Source organism: Protopterus annectens, chromosome 5.part0, assembly GCF_019279795.1.
Source record: "Protopterus annectens isolate FY-2018-M chromosome 5.part0, PAN1.0, whole genome shotgun sequence".
NCBI lineage: Eukaryota > Metazoa > Chordata > Ceratodontiformes > Protopteridae > Protopterus > Protopterus annectens.
In genome coordinates this window covers 346,713,610-346,738,769 of record NC_056735.1, presented here as the reverse complement: position 1 = coordinate 346,738,769, position 25,160 = coordinate 346,713,610, and the positions used below count along the sequence as shown (strand labels likewise).

The 25,160-nt window shown below is 37.3% G+C and overlaps 1 protein-coding gene across 3 annotated transcripts in view; it reads right to left on the bottom strand.

The window, feature by feature from the left end:
* Positions 1 to 25,160, bottom strand: part of LOC122802621 (cyclic AMP receptor-like protein A) — a 3,720,933-nt gene that overhangs the window by 1,241,319 nt on the left and 2,454,454 nt on the right. For all 3 annotated transcript variants that reach the window (XM_044072312.1, XM_044072313.1, XR_006364962.1), the window contains one exon: positions 12,958 to 13,047. In XM_044072312.1, the coding sequence (XP_043928247.1) occupies positions 12,958 to 13,047 (90 nt within the window). The remainder of the gene's footprint in view (positions 1 to 12,957; positions 13,048 to 25,160) is intronic.

The window sequence follows — 25,160 nt, the reverse complement described above, 5'->3', positions numbered from 1 at the left end:
GGCAATGTCTTGGGGGTGTTGCCCTTAGAGAGATGGGGCTGCAGTTGAGTTTTTGCAGAGACAGAGATGATACACCAGCAATGTCTATTGTACATCATTCCCTAACACAGAAGGAGCATGTGCAGGCACTGCAAATGTAGGTGCATAATCAAAAAAAGTTCCACAGATGCAGTATGATCTTGCCCCAGGGTACCTTGATCTCCACCCAGTCCCAAACATTGGGCGGAGAAAGTCTAGCACAAACTTGCTGGGTTTGGTAGACCCAGCTGATGAGGAGATACTTCTGGGAGCTGCTGATGGCCAGTTGTGGCACATCAAGAAGCTAAAAAAACAGAATAGAGGATATTTAACAAAAGTAAAGGAAATTGAAACTATCCACAATCTCTAAGGTGTGGCCATGCAGGCAGCCGACTCTCCATTTCAAAGGCACTTTACTTACTTTAACCAATGTTTCAAAACAGCACAGCTTTGGTCTTAGGAAGGTTACTCTAGAGAGGAGAGATCATGTACTGAACTATTGTAAGAAAGGATTTAAAGTCCTGTGGCAGTAGCTGTTTAATATCTGAACGGGAAGGTGAAAAAAGCACAAGGTATTGGGTGTGAATGATAGTATACAGCTAAGGTAGACCAGCTGTTAACTGACTAATAAAATAGATTACAGTAAAGGGCCCAGTGCTGAATCTGGAGTCACAGCACCAACAGGAGCTAGGCCAGACATATTACTTCTAATGTTTACTATAATGAGCATCCCAGTAGATAAATAATAAAAAAAAAACATTACAGTGATCTCCACAAGTAAAATGACAAGGAGATAATGTTCAAGTATCAAGGACCCTGCATAAATGACAGCTGTCAGGAGTCATCTATTAGTATACTCAATCATATGTGTGGTGTTGGTCAAAGTGCCTGCAATCATGCTGGATGCTACAATGTATGGCATAGTTTGCAATATATTTTGCAGTACATAATTTGACAACAGAAAGAGATGATAATGTCTAACTAGTCAGCCCATTTGGGTATATCCAACCTTCAGCTGGTCAACCCTTTCCAGCTGTCTCGTGCTTCCATGAAGGCACTATGGATTCACAACCTACCATCCATGCAGACAGTCAGTTGCAAAGCCCCACATACTACTACTACTTAAGATGCTCAGCTAAAAAAAATCGAACTCTTCCAGAATCTCTGAAAGGCTAAGACAATTGATATGAGCCTAGAGGGGGAGGGGAGTGAAGTGCTGCCACACTTAGGGATGGGGATTAGCAATACTTCTGTCCGCTAAATCAAACACATGGGCTGATCATGCAAACAAGTAGAACGAAAATAAAGTTAGCACATGTACATATTATTTACCATCCCAAAATGGGGTTTCTGCATTTGTACCTTAGATAACCTCTCCTCCACTTCGCCCTTTTCCAGTCGTGTCAGAGGGTTCATACTTTATTCTCCCCATTTCACACCATACCCTAAACTTTTGGCTGACAATCCCCTACGCGCATCAATAAAGCAATTGCAAATGAATTACTTAAAGCAGAATGCAAGTCTTAAACTACTCCTCTTTGTATCAACCTTTCTGGCACTCAAAGCAAACATCATCCACCCACTGACTCGAGTTAGGTAGGTAGTATGAAGTAGATGTCACACAAACTCCTATAAATCATGCATCTCAGAATGACAAATTTGGGCTGAGATGAAAACTACAGAGTGACAGCCAAATAAGGCACTTCTGTATCAGAAATGGATGTGAAAGAAAGGGAGACAGAGACCAGCTTCCTAAAATCCAGGTTCCTTTAGGTATTGCAGAAGACAGCATTTGACAACCCATATTTCTTACAGAAAGTATTCAAGCATTTCCAAGGAGAAATATTCAGCTATAATAGCCTCTGAAATGGCAGCTATGTAGAGGTGTATTCTGGATGAATTCAAGTAAAACATGAGGAACAAACTAATAGGTGACTTGCAGGGCATTGCTTTTAGACTGCCTAGATGGCATATATGGAAACATTTTAACAGTAAGAATTTCAGTGAATTGCCAGATGCTTTAATTCATGCAATCAAGCTTCTGCAGGGGTCTACTGATCACTAGAAATTATTATTATACACTTGTGTGGACCACAGAAAAGGAATTGTGATAATCCAAGTTCTTTACATGTTCAAACATATCTACGTAATCAGGAGAGTGTACTAGTGAGAGGAAAACCAAAGGTTGCGCCTAAGTATCATTCCATAATCACAATTTGATCAAAGGAGACATACGTTTTGCCTTCTGGGAAGGATAAGTCCTGGGACATAGTGCTTCTGATACAGAAAATTTAGTAGCATAATATAGTCACACTGTGGCAGAAAGATGAAGCAACTTCAACTCTTTCTGATGGAATATGCCTTTCAAAAGAACAATATGATCACCTTTATTTTTAAAGTCACTATTTGTTTTTTTTTTTCATGTGAGATAAAGGTGCCCTGTGAGTCTCCTGGTGTTGAGTATTCAGGATGGTTGTAAATACTCCATTAATGAACATCACAACAAAAATACATTGTTAAAATAAAAATATTGATTTTTCTCTCTTTAATAGGTTAGACCCTACTTTACATTTTGGCAACACGTTTATAAGAATTATTGAAGAAGTAGTATTTAAAACCAATATACACTCAGTCAGAAAAATAATACAACAGTACTCAAATATTGTTTTTTCACAAACTGACAGCTATATAATCAAGTTGCATCTGACACAGTGACCTCATCAATAGATATTGCCATCCACAGAATGTACTAGGCAAGTAGGGAATGAAAGTAGTTAGCTAGGTGTTCCTTCTGCATCTCTTGCAGACAGACAGGCAGACACACACACAGAAAATTTACAGTCACACTAATCCACCTGCTGTATGTATTTGTGAACAGGGATAATACTGGAATACCCACAGAAAATTCAGGGAGGATATGCTGACTCCTTACAACAGGCCAAGAACCAAACAGGAGAACCTCTTGCTTTGAGCTATCAATGTTACTCACTTTGTCATTGTGCAATCCGGCTATGTAGCATCTCACTATATTTTAGGAAATGCTAAATTCAATTTTTATACAAGCAGACAACTATTGCAAGGAAAAAAGACTGGGCCATCAACATATTTACACTTGTATGGTACACTGGTATAAATATGTAATTATGAAAAATTATGATAAATAAAAAAAGTACATTCCCAAAACATGTTTTCTGTTAAGGCAGTAATTTTTAGCCATTAAATGTTTTTATGCCTAGCTGATGCACACTGTGCCAAGACTTCACTGTGAAGTACATGTAACTAATATTTTGCCTAATCTGCTTTGAGTCGCTGTGTTAGGTACTTCCATCTCTCCTTAGTACATCTGGAAGCTTCTCTGCTACTAAATTAAGCACACTGTTTATGCTAATGCTGGTGTTCTCCTTAAAGTTTGGATTACTTACTTTAAGATGTTTAAATTATTAAAGGCATGCATTTAATATTTGATAGGGGAATCCCTCACACTTAGTCTTCAGATGTAGTATAATCATCTCTCAAGTTATTGTGTCATGGCTAGGACAATGTCCTGATACCAGTGACTTAGGTCAACAAATGTGGGAGTTGTCCACGTGTGTACTATTAAACAATTTCATTGTGCAACTGGTTAGCATATTTAAAGGGAATAATCATCCCCACACAAATATGCACAACCAGATCAGCTTCAGTAAGCCAAGCAAACAAACAAAACAAGATCTACAGTGTATTCTTCCATTATCAATGGATGAGATTCATAAAAAATTGTTACAGTGTGTATCAGTGTAAATTCCTTATTCTGACTTGTGATATACAGTACCACTGCCAGTGAAACCAATATCCAGGAATGTCACATCACTGAAAGTACTGTACAGCACAAATCACTCTAAGAAACTTATACTTGTAAGTGCTATAAAACAAGGTAATAACCAGCAATATGCAAAAAAAGAACACTCTCCTATGTTAGACTGTAAGTACACTTGATTATTATAATAAGGATTAATGAGACACTTTGGGACAGATGCATAACATAATGGATGGTCAATTAGGGGTGTTGGTCCAGTGGTCAAGCAGCTCCTCTCCCTGCCTCTTGGGCTTTGCATCAGTTAGGTCCTATACTGTTCTATAGGGGGCATCTGCACCTTCTTCACTCTCCCTATACATCTTCTACTATGAATGCACTGTCACTACCACATAACATCAGACTTGTGATGCCATGGCATTATGCTAATGACATGGATAATGAAACGTGCCTGTAAGTTACTGCTGGATTGCTGAGTTACACTAGGAATAACTTGACCTGCAGTGATCTGCTGCAGTGAATGTAAATTAAATGGCCTTCCATTATGGTACATTTATTCTGCTTACCTATTTATTTTACTTTTTACTGAATGCATGACTCAATAAAAGTAAGACTAAGGCTTGCATGATTCAATAAAAGAAAGACTGGGGCTTGTTATAATGGTTAAGGTGTTTGGCTCACAGACAGAAGATACAGTGTTTGATTCTCACCTTTGGGAAGGAAATTGCTTAGGCTTAGAATAGCTTATTAAGAAAGCTAGCCCTGTAATTAGCTATGAATTTATACTCTACTCAGTGTGGATTTGTCAAAGGGAGATCACGTCTGTTAAACCTGGTAGACTTCTTTGAGACAGTCAAACAAGGCTCTGGATGAGGGGAAATCTGTGCATGCAGCCTACCTAGACTTAGCCAAGGCTTTTGACACTATACCCCACTCAGGCATCATTGACAAACTCACCCAGCTAGGTATCAACCCTTACATCATTAGATGGGTTGCTAACTGGCTCACTGACAGAACCTATATAGTCAAAACAGGGGAATCCACCTCCAACAGCAAATCTATAATGAGTGTCCACAGGGATCAGTCCTGGGACCTCTACTGTTTGGAATCTAGTTTTCTGAAATACAAGCTAAAGCTTAACATTATACAAGAGGGTCTTACACAAACAAATGATGGGTGCCAACGTCATGGAGTTAAACTCAATGCAAAAAATGTATTACCATCCCTTTTGGTAAGTGTGATGTTCCTGCTAACTACCACATCAATAATGACACCCTAAGTACACAATCAGTGGTGAGAGACCTGGGCACACAGGTTGACAGCAACCTTACCTTTGATTACCATGTCTCCACAGTGGTAAGAAGGGCATTCTATATTGCTCATCTCATAGGTAAGGGCATTGTATCTAGAAAAAAGGAAGTTATAACCTCTCTGCACTCTTCCCTCATGAGGCCAATAATTGAGAACAATGCCCCCTTTGGTATGTACTTTTCCAAGCAAATGCAGCAATTGGAGAGACCACAAAGGTTCTTCACAAGGAAAATTCAAGGTCTTTGGCATCTGTCCTAAGTGGATTGTCTGAAATCACTGTCACTTTATTCTGTTTCACACAGAGTTCTCAGGGATGATCTATGCCTTGCATATAAGGCAATATATGACCTTGCTTTATTGAAAATGCATATCCGCAAATCAAATGGTACACAAATTACTCACTCAAAAGGCCTTAACCTGGTATGTGACATTAATATTACTTGCTGGAGGGACAAATCTGTCTCCCAGAGGTTACCACACCTTTAGAATAGACTCCCACTTTATGTCAAGTGCAGCACCTCATTGGCTGTCTTCAAGCGCAGTCTGGAGGATTGGATGGGTAACCATGAATTCCAGCCCAGAGGTTCCACCTGTGTCCCTCTTGGACAGGGGCAATTCGTGCTGATCATTGAAATAAGGGTAGAACTTGGCTAGGGTTGTAAGGGCCCTAGGCCCATTAGCCTAGTAACTTCCTATGATCCTATGATACATACTTTTTTTCTTTATAATATTCCTGCTGAGCTAACAACAGAGGGATTCATCGTGGGTCCGCAGGTTCAGATGAACATTTTTTCAGACGTCATTGAACAGAAGTATGATCAGACTAGAAATAGATAACTTGTACCATCTAGCAAGTAACATGTTAGTACACAGTCTTCTTGAACTAATTTTCACACAGTTGTATACTAAGTTGGTAGTAAATGGTCAGCTCTAGCAAAGATAAACACATTTATAATCATGTTTCCAATCATAACCAGCTTACTACATGTGCAAAACATGGATGCCAAGAAAATGACTTTAAGATGAAGAGCAAGAGGTAAAGCTCTGCATCCATGTCAAGATCACATAACAGAGAGCTAACTGGAGCCCAAATCATAACTCTACAGTACATTGAGCTTTATCTGCTCCATGTACTACTACTTACAAAAAAAAGAAAGAGAAAGTGTAATAGTGGGAAGTCATTTACCAGCACTGAGTGAGTACTGTCAAACAGACAGCAGCACGCCTCTCAACTTCTTTGCTGAAGAATGCTGGACAAATCCAAAAATAATGTGGAAAACAAAGGATCAGAATCAGGGACAGTTTTTAAATATTGCTCTAATTCACTTAAAAATTAACAGAACAATGGGTTTTACAAAAGTATGCATTTTTTGGACAATAAGAAACATGAAACTGTAATGTGTGACATTATTGACAGGAAGTAATCCCCACTCAATTGCCAGAAAATCTAAATTTAATGAGGGATTTTAAACTGTAATTATAAAGTGTTTGTGTCTATACTAGCTAAAAGAATGGCAAAGGTGTTGACAAAATTATTACATATGGATCAATGTGGTGTTCTGGAGGGGAGGCAAACATTAGCCAACATCAAAAGAACAATGATGATCCAGAGGGAAGCAGAATGTAAGAAAATACAGCTGTTGCTGGTGAGCTGATGCAGAGAAAGCATTCAAAAGAATAAGCTTGGATTTTATGACTACAGTAATAGAAGCATTTACATTCAGGATCGGAAGCAAGAATTAAAGTGGAAGGGTTCTTCTCCGATAAGTTTTATTTGACTAGAGGAACCAGGCAGGGGTGTCCTCTTTCCCCTTTGTTATTTGTGTTATATTAAGAATCATTGGCAAAGAAAATAGAAGACTCAGAAATTTAAGTGTATAACTGGTATAGTAATCAAGAAAAGTTGGCATTATTTGCAGAAAATATTATTTTGTACTTGATAAATCCAGAGAAGGACATCTTGATCTTGTGCAACATTTTGAGATAGTGTCAAGTCTTTTGGGGATATGAAATTAATGACTATAAAACAAAGGCTACAGCCCTAAATTACATACCCACTCACAAATTGCTTCAGCAGTACCCAGATTTAAGGGAACACAATAAGATGAAGTATTCAGGAGTATGGATTGCAAACGCTTCTGTTATGACAGCTAAGGATATGTGGGAAGAGACAAAACAGAAGATAATACAAACACTGAGAAACAAGATGCTCTTGTTTATGGATATGGATAGTAAGACACAAGCAGTGAAAATGTCATTCTCTTTGGTTTTATATACAGTTCATACATATTTTTATCAATCGGAGAAGAAGTTGTGGACAACAATAAAAAGTAGAAGGAATTTATCAGGGTGGGGAAGAGGGCAAGAGTTAAATGGGATAAGTTGGTCCCCCCCCATAAAAAACAACAATATGGTTTAGGATCACCTGATTTGAATGGATATTTTAGAGCTACACAGTTAATGTTCATATACATAACACAAGCAGAAGGTTATAATTCAACATGGAAAGGGATGATTATGAAGCATGGGGAGAGTGTTCAAGAAATAAGGAGGAAGTGGGATGTTATAAGCAGATCTTTAAAGAGAATAAAAAACATGCAGAATATTCCTTTACTGTTCAATATCTTTACCAATAATCTCTTTACATCCTGTCCTCAGTCTACCCTCATTCAATACGCAGATGATTCTGCTATCATAACAACCTCCAACACCATCTCTGACCTGCACACACTCACTCAAAACATCTTTAACTCAGCTGAAAAATGGCTTACTAACAACCAATTCTCAGTCCTAAGAAGACCAAACTCCTACTATATCTCCCAAACTTATTCAACCACCACAAATCAACTTCTCCTTAACATTTCTTAACAACATTGTCATGAATGTTGAATCCCACACTAATCTTCTAGGCACCATCATACATGATCAACATAAATTTGATCTACATGTTCAACACTGTATAAAGAAAACCCACCAAAAACGTGGTCTACTCTAAAGAAACAGAAAATTCCTTACCAATGACTCTCACACCTCTCTTGCCTACACCTATGCCTACCTTCTACCAAGCCTTCTCTATGGTTCACAAATCCTAACTAACCTGCAGTCAGGACTACTACATAAACTTGAAGCCACCTACAACAAAACTGCCAAGTTTGCAGCTAACCAGACTTATTCTTCTCATCACTGTAACTCACTTAAAGGTTCAAATTGGTTAGAGTTCCCACATCAGGTACTATACTCTCAGCTACTTATCATTCATAACATTCTAAATAAGCCTTACTCCTGCCCAAACATCTCCTCACTTATCTCTCTTCACACACCAACTAGAAACCTAAGGAGCTCTGAACAACTACTCTTAGACATATACAAGCCTAAAAGATCAATAGGCCAAAATACATGCAACTATACTACAGCCCTCACCTGGAACAAGCTTCCCATCGCTACCCACAAAATACCACACACACACATGAATTCAAAAAAGCTCTCAAAGAACACCTCTTTAACTCTTGGACATGTCTTTGTAAAAACCCTCCCTGACTATCCCTTGCTCACTCTATGCCAACCTCACTTACTTCTAACTCTTCACAACTTCCCTCATCTCTACACTATAGTTTTGTTCTACTTACCACCTCTAACATTTTCCTTCTTCCTACTGCTCTTCCTGACACTGTTACTTAAACTCCCCATCACTTTACTACATAGACCCCCCCCCCAATTGTTTTCTAGACTCTCTCTCTTTCCATCTCACTACCTCTCTCCTCCAGGTTTGCCAATATAACAATGTATTAAAAAAAAAAAAATATATATATATATATATATATATTTTTTTTTTTTTTTTTTTTTTCAATTTTATGATGTTTACTCATATGAAGCTTTTCTCCCTGGGCCTCCACTGGAAAAGAGCTCTTACTCAGTCGGACTTTCCAGGTCAACAAATGTCAAATAATTATATTCATAAAGTTGCAGAAAGTGTTCTGTGAACTAAGCCAACACAGGAATGGAGAAAAAAGATTTTACCAATAGGGATGACTGCAAGTAAGGGTACAGCAAATAGGCAAGAGGGGACTGGAATTTATTGCTGAAAATTGGAAAAGGAACCAAGGTATTGGGAGCAAATAACTAGAGAGGGAAAGGTAATGGAGTGAGATGAGGCCAAAAAGAAGTTTGGACTGCAAGTCAGAGACTGTCTTCCCTACCAGGGAATGATATCGGATTATAGGGAAAGTGGAGTTATAAATAAAAGACCAGCTCTGGTAATTTTTTTAGTCAAATCCAATACACAGCTGCTGTTAAAAAAGGGATAATTTGTAGGGCATATGACACCCGTGCACTGGCCCAGAAATCAAGGAGCCTCAATCCTCACCAATAACACTAGTGAGGGGTGTCCACATATGGGATGATAAATACACACACAGTAAAGTACAATTTCCTTTAAGAGCACACAGAGATCACAGTCAGTCTGGGGCTGGTTTCTCCCTTTCTCTCCAGATCCCTAATAAGACTCCCCATGGTGCAGATCTCAGCCTAATGGGCAAGCTAAAACCTCCAGCACCCTCTCTGTCCAACCAGTGCTTCATATCCCTGCCCAAGTAGCTGACACACACACACTTTGAGATAAGAGTTATATACAACCACACAGACATTCCTGGGGAAGGCTGGCACAGGTTTTCCAGCTGTGCCCCTTTTACCCAGACTATACAGTAGTACCACTTGCCACCACCCACTAATATTTTCAGCTACTAAAAAAGCCCTTATAAAAGGGTGTCCAATTATAATGTGCAATATTATTATCCAAATGGTAAGTGCAACTGAACAGTCAAGGCTTATTTGGAGTGGCTTGGTGCAGTATCACTATATATATATATATATATATATATATATATATATATATATATACAATGTACTCTAGAGCTTAAATTATCTCTACAAAAAAACAGCCACAGCTGAAAGGCTTAAAAATATTTAATAATAAATAATACAAACACAAGACAATACTTCTTACAACACAGTACTAGTCAAGGGTTCAGAGATCACAGAGAAATACTTAAAATAATACAGTAGAAAAGTTCTGACATCAATACAGAAAAAAAACTAATCCAATCTTCCTAATTCCTAGCTATATTTAAGAGAAAACACAGATCTAAAATAAACTTACATATAGAACACAGGCAGAGTGCTGGTGAGTTGGATATACTCAAGACAAATGCTACATGTCCTCATTCTTTCTGTCCTTAAATTGATAACACAGTACCACTGATTCAGTTCAGATTACATCATTTCTTTCTGGTTCCCAGGTTAACAAAAACTCAGAGGTTAATAGCCCTTTTGATCGTGCAGCTGGTCAGGAAACCAGAGCAATAAAAGAAATTATACATGTAAATTCTAGCCATTAACTCTGGTATCAAAACAATAGGCAGAATGCCTCCTTCTAGACATCTCAGCATCATGTTTTAGATCAAAGAATTTCAAATTGCTTGACTTATCAGCTTTCTTACAGCACAGTGCACTGTTGTTCCATTTTTTTCAGTTCAACATCCAATACAATCTTTTCACATTTAAGAGAACAAGCTTGTGGCTTACATTAATATTTACAAATGACAGAATTAGCTACAAAATTCTATCTATCTAGGCTGGCAACCGTCACCTATCTTTACAGGGCATATAAAACATTGCATGATAACTAACAGAATCAAACAAAGGAGGTTAGAAAAGATTGGGAAGAGAGATTGGAAAAGCTATTTACAAGGAAACAACGTGAGGAAGCATGTATGGCTCCTAGGTGTGCAACAAAGTCCAGAAGGTTTAGCATTTTCATATGGAAGTGTTTGCATAGATATTTTTATACCCCAAGCAGACTTCAAAGAAATTTTCCTCAGGTAAATAGCAAATGTTGGAGATGTGATGGGGAGAAAGGGGTAACTTGGAATATGCTTTTGGCAATGTAATGTATTGGAAGGTTTTATAATTTCCTTACAGAGTACCCTGTAAGAAATATTTGGGAATCAAATGGCTGTAACTAAGGAAATGATTCTTTAGAGCTGGGACCTAGGATGTGAATTGCCTAGAAATAGTAAGGCCTTATGTTTAATTCTGTTGGCTGCCAAAAAACACAATTACTAGAAAATGGAAATCAAAATCTAAAGCAACAGTATTTGAAATATTGAGTCTTGTAATAGAAATAAAAGAACTGTAAGAGGGATTTTCTAGAAAACAGAAGAAACATATTACACAGAAATAAATGAAATTTGTGGGAAAAATACATGCAGAATAATTTTCAGGAAGAGGAGTGAGGTTTATGATAAGGCAGGAATAGAGCAATTTATGTAATGTTGGACTGAAAGAGAGTTGCTATAAAGAAAGAAATCACATGTAATGTATAATGTATGTAAATGGAAAAAAAATGTTAATATGGTTTGTTTTAAGTGATACTTTAATAAAGGTGTTTAAAAAGAATTATGAAGAATAAACCGGGCAAACATATAATTCATAATTAGGGATGTTCACCATTATCAGGGAGAGGTACACCTGGCAGAAACAAACTGCGCCTTTGGCAGAAGGTAAAGCAGTTTTTAAAAGCTGTTAGACACTTTCATCTACCACATTTTCTGTTTATGTAGCAGAAGGAAGTCCTAACAACTTTTAAACACTGTTTTATCTTCTACCACTGTTTTTTGCCATCCTGCACTGTCTGCTGTTAGCCCCTAGTGAGAGACACACTCTTAACAGCACTTACAACTTCCTTATCCTTGTTAAGCACCCATAATCACTGTAAATACTGGATCTCAAGCTACTGAAATCCTTAACATCTTTATCTTTCACCACATTTTGGTGCATAATCCAGGCAGTTTGTGTACTACAAGGATTTTATGGAAGAGTTACAGTGGAACATCAGTCATATAAATATATACAATTATAACAAGGGAGTAGAACATCAGTCGTAACAGTATATACAATTATATCAAGGTGTTAGCTCTTTTCAGCTGAATTGTTTTGGGCAAAATCTGATTCTGCAGAACTACGCATGCCTCAGCAATGTCCATAACCCAAAAATAGGCCATGTGGTGTAAACAGTGAATTCAGGGAGAATTTATGCTTTCTCACAGTGAAGGTAGGAATGATATCGTTTTTGAGAACATCTAGGAGTTTGGGGTTTCTAGAAAGCACCAGAGGTGGGAAAAATCTCATTTCCAGAGGCAGCAAATTTCAGTTAGCAGCTATTGGCATTAATGTCTATGCCATATTTCTGACCGAAGCACATGGCTTTCTAAAAGAAGGAAAATGGCAGATCTCATCAGAGTATTTCAGCTCTCTAAATTATTCCACAAAGAAAAGAAACACTTGTGTCCTTGACAAAGCTGAATGAATTCAAACCTGTTATCTAATTTATCTAATGTAAATCATATGGATTTAGAATGTGCCCTGAAGTACTGGGTATCAGTGACTGCATCCACAGCAAAATGTGCAATCCTATTACATGTGCTAGAAAGCACATCCAAAATTCCCTGTGAAAGCAGTGTAGTTATGCCAGTCAGTAAAAGAGACTAAGATTTTTTAGGGGTAGAGGTGTTGCTGGATACCACCTGTGCACACTTTGGAATCAGTTAGTTTACCTCTGCATAATTTCTGTGTTCCTTCTTTATAAAACATACAAATAGATACTCACGCTCTGTGTTTCACTGGAGATGTAAGCATTACTGTAATGCATACTAAATCTGAAATGCAAGGGTGAATACAGGTATTTCTCTGTTTTTACTTACCTACTGAAGTACAAACAAATTACGGAACTTTGACGAATGGCATTAGGATAAATGGCACTGTAATGTGCAGATACTTACCACCATGCACCAGCTGGACCATAGTAATCGCCAAAGAGAGGGAGACAGGAAAGACAAAACGGAACTCCCCAGGCTGTGATGTGGTATGCTCTGAAAAAGAATTATAATCGTTTATTAATCAATTTCTTTAATTTTCTGATATATATAAACAGAAAATGATTTATTTGCTTGCGTATGTACAAAAATGGCCTTGTGGTGATCAGTTTCAATAATGAGCAGATGGAGATGCAAGTCTACTTTACATTACAAATTTGTCATTAAAGCAAGGCAATTAACCCAGTCAATCCATGGAAGCCTAGAGCTAGGGCAAGGCATTCTTCAGTTCGGTTGGATATTATAATGTGCTGCTATGAAACAGACATTATGTTACAAAGAAAGCATTTTTACAAAATCAGTGCAACTTCAATACATAATGTCTAAGGGGAAACAGACAGACTAATATCAAATGAAATATTACATGAGCTTGAGAACCAACTGCTGAAATATCCTAGACTTGCTGCCACCTACTTACTAACAAAAACTGTGCTACTGATTTAGAAAATGACAAACCGAATAAAACAGCATTTTTGCAAGGGGACAAGACCTCTGCATCCTATGATGTCTTGACACTCCACACCCTTGACCCTTTGAAGTCATACCAACCTGGAGAAATTATATTTAGAAACAGGTGTGCTATTCTGACTGAGTTCTAGAACAGAAATGAGTACTCAGCTGCAAGCAGTTGTCAAGTAAACAGATGGGATGCAATAGGCTCAGGTACAGCCTCATCAGTGAAAACAAAAAAAAGATGTAAAAAAAACTTCAGAATTTGCTGATGTATTCAGAAAGTTACTTCATGTTATTGTGATTTGTAAATTCTCCAACAAAGTGTGTCTTTTAGACAAGCCTTGTTGTTTTTTCATTAAGAAAGCTTAAAATGCTCTCTGCATAAAAAGTGGATAGTTAACAGCCAAGAGATGGAGATATGTAAATGCTCCATAACGTCTTTCCTCCTTAACTTGTCAATGCTAAATGAACATCTACAAGCAACATTATACTCCACTCCAACTCACAGCATCTTAGCATAAAGATACTGCAATATACTGCTGTACTTTACTAATGGACTAGACCCCCATTACATACATCTAAGAGGGTGACCATTTAAAAGAAAATTGGCTTATTTTCAGTCAATCATTATGGATCAATGCCAAACAATTTGTAACAGACTACCAGTATTAATGGTCAAACAGCAGAAGTATCATAAAGAACATTTCTCCACTTCATCCTATAGACTTAGACCTAAATCACTTCCGAATACAGACCACAATGGTTCTGCCACTGTCTTTGCCAGAGATAAATATTTCCTTGCTGATTTAATTTTGACTAGTGTTGTTTCATGCCTGACAGGAAGACCCAAAGCAACATAAAAATTGTATATTCTTTTATTAGGGGAAAAAAACTCTAAAATCAAACCTACTTGATATTATCTTTTTTGTGTAAATGTTGAAAATAAATTTGAAAGGGTAATAAGGCTATTTCTTAACTTCTTCTTCTTTCAGCTTTTCCCGGTTAGGGGTCGCCACAGCTCATAATTGATAGTGGAGTTTTACGGTGTCGAGTTGCCAGCCCGGCACCCAACCTTCCACAGAAGGCACGCACACACGTACACACTCACATCTAATGCCAATTTAGAGTGTCCAATCCACCTACTGCATGTCTTTGGGATGTGGGAGGAAACCGGAGCACCCGGAGGAAACCCACGCGACCACAGGGAAGACATGCAGGCTCTGCACAGAAGGCACCCCAGCCGAGAATCGAACCGGAGAACCTCTTGCTGTGAGGCGGCAATGCTAACTGCTGCACCACCGCGGCCACCCATGGCTATTTCTTAACAAGGCACTTAATTTCCCAGAGACCTTGCTCAGGGGCATTTTTAGCAAAGTGACACTGCTAGATCTCAGGTAAAGATTGCTGATAACTTATGTCATACATTTTTATTTAACAAGAGGAAAAATCTGTGTTATCCAGTATCCTGCTATCTGTGTAAAATGTCTGGCCTAGACAATCAGAAGTAGGAGGGATCAAGTCAGTTGGCAAAGAACATAAACTATTACTTGTGCATTAATCACCAATTTATTTAGGTAAACCAGTCAAATATACATTTCCAAACTTACAATTTCATATGTAGCCTCATCAAACTGTATAATATAGACAAGATGGCCTATTTTAGTACAAACTATATACTGCCTAAGCACATATGTAAACAAATATTTCAGTGAAAGTTCTCAATGGAAAATTAAATAAATGAATACTTGCTATACTGGAAAAAAATACAAGCCATATGAGTAGTTATATTATGACATCTGCATTACTTTGTAAAAACTCTATACCACACCCATCATTACATCAAACAGAGGTCATCCCTGATAGCTCAGTTGCATAAAGTAATACAGCCCTGACTACGACCCAGATGTTTGACTTGATTAGTGGCTAGGTAATGGAGGAATCAGCTGTGAGAATATCACAGTGAGCATCTAATGCTGTCTTGTTCTACCTGGAAGGAAGGTTTGCTAGATGCTCCACTGTAAGACAGCTGAAGCCCTCTGATATGTGTTGTAAGTCAAAAAGGCAGGATACAGTGGCATGAGCCCAGCAAAGGACTGTATCCCAAGCTACTGAGGCACAGAAGATGTGCTAAAGTTGTTAAAGTAGTAGTTAAAGATGTTATAAAATAAATGTTAGAGTAAGCATTACGATCTCATGAATTGGCATATTGACTTCAGGATGCAATCTTGAACTGTTGCGGCATTGTTATGAAGACCTGGTTGTGTTATCTGTAGATGCGACTGCGGTGCAATTTATGTTCACCATGTTCATGATGTAAATGGTTATGTAGACCTAATAGTGTTATCTGAAATGCAACTGCTGTGCATTTCATGTTCACCAGAGTTTGAATGCTGTATCTCGCTGTTACTTTGCTGTTATCACATACTGATTGATGCTCTGTGACTTGCAGTCATGTTTACTGCTGAATATTTGTTCACTACAGGTAGTTAGACAGACCCAGTACTACTGTATCCTTGCATACTCAGTGCGCTACCTTAAAGCACAAGCGATGGTCGCTAAGTGCAGGTCCCTGTAATAAGCATAATAAGAAACGGATGTTTGTTTCAGGCCTTATAGATTATATTGGAGGTTTTTCTTTTAATGCTTTATACATTTTTTTTTGGCGGACCCTGCTGCCTTGGCTAACATCTAGCTCTTAAATTACTGAATGTTTCCAACTACTTATTGGAGGCTTATTTTAGTGCCATATGTATTTTTTGGTGCACCCTGCTGCTTTGGCTAACATCTAGCCCCTAACTTAATGAATATTTCCAACTACACAGTTTCCTTTAGAATCCCTCACTTTAGCATAGCTGTTACATAAACTCAGGATGATGTTAATGGTTCTTTGTTAAATCACCAGTTCATAAAAACTGTAGTAGTAATAGTGGCTCATCTATGTGTAACTAGAAAATGCATAATAAGAGTTGTGACTATATTTTTGCATTATGTACATGTTTTACTGCCTACGTCTTCCTTTCCCTGCCCATTTGTGACTGTACTGTACTCTACACACACTAACTTATTACTTTTTTTCTGTCTTATAATCAACTTGCAAGCTATTCCCTTCTATTATCCTGCCTCCCCAAAAGTCTACTGTACCATTAACTTCCCTCTGTTTTCCTTTCTGTTTGTCTCTCTAGGTGCCCGGCTACCCCTGCAGCTCTCTGCTGACCAAGGAACCTAGCTGATACATTGGCTTCTCTTTAGCTTCAGCCCAAAGTGAGATACAAGTCCTTCAAGTTCCTAAGTGTCTGGCTACCCCTCTGCATCTCTCAACTGACCAAGGAATCTAGCTGTTACATCAGCTTCTCTGTAGCTCCAGCCCATAGTTGAGATACAAGTCCTACAAGTGCCTAAGTATGTTGTTTAGTGACTGTTTATCCATAAACATATAAAATAGTATAAAGAACATCCTAAGTGCGCAACTTCAGCTGCACATTACCAAACCCTTCTATATTTCTAATACACTAATACCTGTTTTCCCCTCCCCCTGAAAGAGTATTGTCAAGAAGGAATGAGATCTTATTTCTTCCTGTAGCTTTACTTTAGACCCTTTTGCAATACTGTTCACACAGTCAGTGTAAAATGTAAAACCGAGAAAGTACCCCTCCCCCTGTAGTACTGCAGTATTATTTATTTGCTTTATGCTGTGAAAATAGAATGTATGCCAGTCCAACAGTTTAGTTATACATTTGCTTTATTAGGTTACTAACAAACTATGAACTTTTACCTGATTTGATAATTTTTTATAAAGTTTTTGCTGTTTACCCTCCTGCATAATTGATTTGAACTGTATGTATATTATGGCCCATCTGCTGGCTGTACTTGATGTAACTGAGGTTTTTTACTTTACCTACAAACAGATTATCAGTGACATGTATGCACAATTGTGACGTTTTAGAAAAACTCAGGCCACTTATCTAGCTATCAGTCTACAAACAGATTATCAGTGACATGTATGCACAATTGTGACGTTTTATTACAATTACCAAATGGTGTTACATGTGAACATTTAACAATTGTGTTTTAATAACAATAAGTTTTTAGAAAAACTCAGGTCACTTATCTTAGCAATCAGTCTTGTTTTTTACCTTATCTGCTCAATATTTCCTGTAACTATTTATCCAGTCTGAGAAGGTCTGAGCTCACATTTCAGACTCTGTAGACCATAGTTAACCCTTTTAGCATTTTTCCTTTAATCATCTGTTAATACACTTGCAATTTGACAGCAAAATGCAGTTATAAAACACTTAGAATTATAATAAGTATTTGTGATTTGCATAACTATGCATTTATACTACATAAATAAACATTATTTTTCAATTAGCTTACATATTTTTCTAACATGGATTATAGTATTTTATTATTTATTTACGTGATCTGCCATTCATTTTACAAAGACTGCTTGACTAATACCATCTGTGATTTTATTCATTTCAAAATTGTCTAACAGAACTTTAACTGTTTGGTGTGGTGTTACTATACAATTATAAAAAAAATTGTAAAAAATAAAATAGATATTAGCTTAACTAGCACGTGTTTATATTTACATTTGCTGTTGTCTTCCTTTTCTCTTGTGCATTTTAACAGATGTACTTTATATGAAAAGAAATACATGTCAGTCTTGTGACTTGAGATTTTTATTATTAACTATTTTCATTTGATTTTTATGCACTAGAACTGATTTGTGTACCTTTTGACTATGCTACGAGAATGGCAGTCATACGCTCTACTTTACTGTAGTACTAATAAGTGTTTTGTTTAACTGAATGAAAGTTTTAAAATATTTGGGAATGAAAATCCAGAAACATCTAAGTAATGCATCTGTGCATATACCAGATCCTGCTGTATATGCCACCCATTCTTCAATTGGGAGCATGTTATAAAATAGGCCTTTTTTAGCATTCCACTGTGGTAAACTCTGTAATAACCTAGACTGTGTATATAAATCTGTAGTGGTTCCCTGTCCCTGTTCTATCATTTGGACTGGTTTTGTATTTTTTAACTCTTCCTTAAACTGGGATATCAAGACAGTATTTTGTAGGTTAGTCTCTCTTAATTCATCTAATTCTTCTTCCTTTTCCTTCAAACGCTGTTTAAGGTCTGTCATTTCTGCCTGTAATTGTTTAAGGGATGTATGATACCTGTTATTAGATTCCTCTGTTGACTGCAGGGCTCCTATGCACTTTTGACAGAGGTCTTGGATGTCATTCCTGAACTTTTTAAACTCACCTTGTTTGTCTTTTAAGAATTTATTAAATTCTTCTGTCAATTTATCATAAGCCTGGTTTCTGTCCTCATCTGTATGTGTAGTCGTGGCATAATTCCACGCTTGTACATAATTTTTAAAGGGTGTCACAAGATCTACAGGGAATTCTTTCAATAACAGATATGACTGTTGTTGTAATTTGGAGATTAATGTACTAAAAGGACATAACTGCTTTACATCTGGATATAATGAGAACACCTACCCTTAGCTAATTCTTTATCATGAAAAGGTCTGTCTTCACAGTCTATTTTTTAGCAATATCATGCAATACTTTTTATGGCATGGCACACAAAATGCAGTTTCTGTTGAATCACACAATAAACATTTATTATGATATACTTCATTTTTTTGTTGCAAATACCAATCAAATGTTACAATCCACTTACATAAAACCTGTATGTCAACTTGCCCTAATAAGGTTTTACATTTACTAATGTGCTGTGTATACCAACATTGCAATTTACTCCATATTTTATCTGGTTGTTCTGCTACATTAACAGTAAAGCTTGGCTTACATTTGCTTGAATTCTGTCTAATAGCATCCATACTAAAAATGTGACTCAGAAAAAGGTCTTACCAGTTAGCAAGAAAACAGGTGATCAGGCTGTTGTTGCAGATGGCTGGAAATTTTTTGGAATAACTCAAGAAGCTGGTGAAACATAGCAGGCAGTGAGCTGCTGTGAAAAGTAGATGTCCACTTTTCTTGGAGAATTTATGGCACTGTGACTTTCCTGCACTACAGGCTCAATCAGGATTCAGACATCTGAGAATCTTTTCTGCTGCAAGCTGCATAAACTGGAGTATTTCTGTTTAGGATTTACACATATGTACAAATGTTAGTTATTGCAATTTGACTGATGTGACCCTCTGCAGGCCTTACCACTCTCTCTGTTTTTGAATGCAGGCTAGCTCACCATTGAAGAACTAATTATCAAGGTGCTGCTTACTGTGATGGACCGAAGTCTTCTTAAGACACTAAGGTCTTGCTGGCTAGATTCTGCTGAAACCAAAGTCTAGTTATAACTGCATTTACAGTCTACTGCCCACAGAAACTTGCTGAATGTACACTGATGCAGCATCAAACTCTGTCACTTTAAAAGCAGTAATTAATAAATAACTTTTTATAACAAACCACATTAACTATTGTTGCAGCTTTAGTTACACTGCACCACTTTTTACTTCTCGTTCAGCATAAATGATAACTTTCCTGTACAAAATACCTCTCCTAACAATTTCATTTGCTATAGTCTCTTTATAGTGGTTTTATATCCTGTTTTTCTCTTTGGTATTCTATTTTGGTCTTTGTATGAAAACATCTGTTTGCTGGTGTTTGCAAAAAAAAATGTTTTCATCCTGTAGAGAAATAATACTGATATTGTCTTTTAAGGAAACATGCACAACTGCTGACTTGATAAAGGATATCCATTCAAACTTCCTTGGTTAACTGTGTCATATGATAGAAACATGTACAAATTGCTTTCCTGTTGTCCATTCTTTAAGGAAGCAGGTTAGCTTTCTTACTGACAATGTGAAATGCATACATCTGTTTTTTTACATTTTTGCTAAGTCTGTAAGAGGTCAGCTTTCTTGCTGACAGTGTACAATGCATACATTCTTGCTGATTCTGTAGGAAAACATGTCCATTAAGCAAATTCCTTATTTTTCAAGCCACTGTCATTTAGTATGGATGTTAATCACATATTGCTAAACTCTATTTCTACATTTAAGCAAGCTTTATTTTATACCTTATTTACTTTGCATACTTGTAGCAGAATTACTTTCAACCTTAATACATTGTTGAGCATACTCTTACAATGTCTTTCTCTGCAACTGTACTTTTATTGTGGAAAACTCAGTGATCTTTAATGCTGAAGTCCTTAAGTGCTTGCCTAATACTAAGCATGTGATTTGGTATGAAAGTAGTCTGGAATGCATACCTTTAAACATCTTAGAGAAAGAAATCTGGACAAAGGCCCAAAAATAGGGACAATTTATAAATACTGCTCTCATAAACTTAGAAAGTTGATAACATATCAGGTTTTGGATGAGCATGAATTTTCTGAAGGGTGTGAAGTCTGAAATTCAAATATCTGTCATTATGTTATAACTTTAGTCTTTAAAGAGTTGCCATTAATTTGCCCAAAAAATACAATTTTATGAAAAACGCATAAAAAACTTGAGGAGAAAGTCTGGACATTTTTGCGAAAATCTGTACAATAGAGAGGTATGCTGGAATGTGAGTCTTGTCTTTTATCACCTGTAATGTGAGTAAAGGCTCACAGAAGAAGCAGGTCTGATTCATTAACTAATACATTTTCTTCCATTGCAGACTTGACACTGCCAGAACAAAGTACTTATGCCACAGTGCCAGAAATAAGTTTATTTTTCCCAGTGAGTGAGTCTTTTACCCACAATCTGTTTGAAAATACATATTTTCACAGAGCACAGTACACTTTACTCAACCATCAGTTTTTGGCTTAACATGGCGACCATACAACCAGCTTTGAAGCTGCAGGGGAACCTGGGCAAAGAATTGAATCCCTGGATTTAAAGATTTGAACTGTAGCTCATAGTGAGCAGCCTTGAGGATAATCGTGTTAACATCAAATATTCCCATTTAGTTCATATCATGAACAAGGAAGCCAATAAAATATTTAAAACTTTTTTCTCTGAAACAAGAGACAGTACCAAAATATAAATTCCAGGCATACTGCAAGCCAAAGATATACCTGCCCTATGTAAGGCATTTACATTTCACAAGAAATCACGGGAACAAATATTGTTTTTAAGTGCCTGAAGGATCAGCTCAGTACAGTCATCTTCCTGCACCACACTGGCCCATTTGATTCTCCAACAGGACAACAGCCAGGCTTTTCACTGACCATAATAAGAGCCCTTTGGCACATTCAGTCCACATCTGGCCAGCCTAGTCAACAAATTCATTCCCCAGTGGTGGCAACAGTTGAGTGCTGGTGATGGTGAGCAGGCCATTCTGCATATCCTGTGGACTACCCTAACTCACTTCCATGTCGCAGCTTGTGCATTCCATGAATGCTGCCCTTCACGAGACTTGTATATGCTCCCCTCACATGCACAGTCTCCCGGCTAATTGCTGCACCACTAAGAAGTATGGAAGTACCAATGTAGTGAATCCAGCCACCTCCCTGGCCCCAAATAAGCAAAATGGCATTTGCTACTTACTCCCACCCCTCCCCCATACTGTCCCTCCAGCTCCCATCCTGCTAACTATGGTGTGCTTTTGGGGCTTTATCTTGCTATACCGCAGGGTTCGAGCCAAGGTCAAAGAAAATATTCATGAATATGTTCTTCAGCAGAGACACAGTGCACATGATTATGAATTTGGGCAACTGTGATACCTTAATAAGAGGTAGAACAGTTTCTAGCATAATAAATGATTGCTTAAGGGGCAGACTGTTAAAAGAATCAGACTAAACACTGGAAAAAGACATAGTTGTTAAGTATGAAATTAAAATCAATAACTGGAACTATAAGACTGATATAGGAGTGAAAATAAAGCTATGGAGATTAATAATAATAATAAAAACTTAATGGATGCCATGCCATCTGCCATCACAGTTTCCATGATCTTCCTGTACTGTTCATGTTTGGGAAGAAGGTAATTAATCAATGCATTTTATTGGCAATTGTGTGAATTTGTGAAGTTTCATTTTGAAGCAGAAGCAACTCGAGAAAAAGACAGATTCCAGTCAGGAAAGAAGACTGTCCTTCCCTATGGTGGCTCTGGTAGCTTTGGAAAGAAAGGGGAAGAGTTTATTGGTTCAACATATAAGGGTAGTTGACCTTTTTCTTTGTGTTGCCAAGGTGGAGAGAAGTTTAGAGAGGGAATCAAGCCAAGTACCCAGGTGATTAAGTCTGTTAGTACCTTCCGTACTGTTGTGCTCACAGATTTCTAATGAAAGACTAGTTTTATTAAGCTTTTGCTTGCTGCCACAAATCATGGTTTTGTTCTTGCTGGAGTCAGTTAGGAGGTTTTTGTTGTTTATCCACTGGAATATAGAAAAAAATGACTGGAGTTCTTTTTGGACACTAGTAAGAGAGTCACTTGTATGGAACAGGACCATGTCATTTTGTACAGAAGTATCGGGAGGTGATGTAGAGCAAGGGACAAATTCGCTCATAAAGCTACAGAACAGGAGGGAAAAAGTATGGCTCCTTCCTTATGGAACCCATTTTTGAAGGCTAGAAGATTGAGAAAATGTGGAATGTACTTCTACACTGGAAAACAACATAGTTGTTAAGTATGAAGTATGAAATTAAAATCAATAACTGAAATTATGTAAGACTGATATAGGAGTGAAAATAAAGTAAAAATGAAGCTATAGAGATTAATAATAATAATAATAATAATAATAAAAACATAACAGATGCCATTTGCCATCACAGTATCTAAGATGGTGCATGGTAACAAACAAGCAGTAACAAACCACACCCAATGTATGCCCAATGTAAATTCAGTAAACCATTTTGTGAAAATGTATTTTAAATGCAAAAGGCGTAAGAGGAAACTATCAATGGTAGGATGTCTGGGCTAATGCCTGTTTCACGATGGTGTTGTACAAGTCTGCTGTGGAGATGAAATGTTTTAGTAAAGTCCATAAAATGGTACCAGTCAGCTGCCCTTTACCCATAGCTAGAAGGATTTCACGAGAAAGAATCCTCACTACTGACAAACTGCTATATCCTTATCAGAAGTCAATGGGCTTGTGGAAAGGAGGTTGTAGGTATTAATGTACTGGGTCAGCTGTGCATAGATCATTTTTCTCATGAATTGTACCTGCTGTGGGGTGGACAGAGTTTGGTCTGTATTCAAAAGTTTTGCTGGAGTTAGTTTTCTTAGGGATTGGGTTGATATATTTGTTACTATGGGACCTTTACTATAAATGCATATGAATGTTGCTTTACTTGGGTTGAATGCTGTAATAGCTATGTACTGTTGCTGCTTTTCAATAACTACCTAAATGTTATATTACCACTGATGAGGCTTTTCTTCCTAGACAGGCTCTGCCCACTGGGAGCTCCTCGGTCTACAAATTTTAATAAATAATTATAATCTTTTACGAACACAATGCCACTTGTAATATAATGAAATGTAAACAAATAGACATTCTGCATAATTCACATGGTCAACAGGGGTTACAGAAAAGGACGGAAGATATTAAGTCCTTAGCACATTCAACTTAAATTGTATCCCTTACCTGAATATTGCAGATTAGATAAGGTTTAGCTTTCTGTGCCATGCTTACAAGTACAAGGTTGCTGAACAAGTACAGCTTTCCCTCTGTAATAATCTTTAGACACTGAATAGTAAGTCTGAACACAAGGAATCACAAGATGATATGCCACACTACAAATTTTCATTTTTGGCAAAGTATCTTGAGCTTCATCTAAAACTGTACTGAAGTATCAAAAGGGAACTACATGTACAAAATACCCGAGAGCATTTTACTGAACTTTAAGTGACCTGGGAAGCGTACTTCAGTTTGTGTGTGTTGAAAGTAACATTAATTTGGTATAAATGTTATATGTAGATATTGCTTCATTACTGCACCACAAAAAAACTGCAGTGAAGATAGTCTCCAGTATGTTGAGCATGTCATTGCATATTCATGTATGCAATAAGGCACAAGGGTATGTACATGGTATAGATAATAACTCACTCCCAGGGGTATTGTGAGGCACGGGAATGAAGGGTTAACACAAAGATCACAGCAAATGAGAAGTGTCCCCCGCCACACTTTTTTTTAAATATGGAAAAGTAAAATCTCTACCAGCTTTTAAAGCTGTCATGTTGCTGTTATGCTCTAATGCAAAATAGAGCTGAATATCAACTATACTTAAAAAGCTTGTTAAGCATCTTTCTTACTTCAGGAAGGTCCTTAAAAAGCCTGTCTTTCCTGATTTCTGGGCATAACTGCAGTACTCCATGTAGTACAAGTATATTCAATTTATCCAGTAAGTAGAGAAATTAGTTAATTAAATGGGGAACAGAATCCTTTATCATGGGACTAGTCAGCAAATACTCAACGGATGTGTCCCACTACTTGAAGTTCTCTTTCACTGAGTACTGATGGTGATAGTAGGCACTGATATCTGAGGAGAATAGTAGAATTATGTAGCTGGTCAAATAAGGGACTATTCAAGCATGAGGTACGTGAAACAGATAGCAGAACATACTACCAGTTGTTTCCTTTTCTCTGTGTTTGTGCAGTCTCAGTGTTAGTACATATAAGCAACATGGGGTATTGGAAGCACAGACCCACAAACCCCATACATAATATATATATATATATATATATATATATAT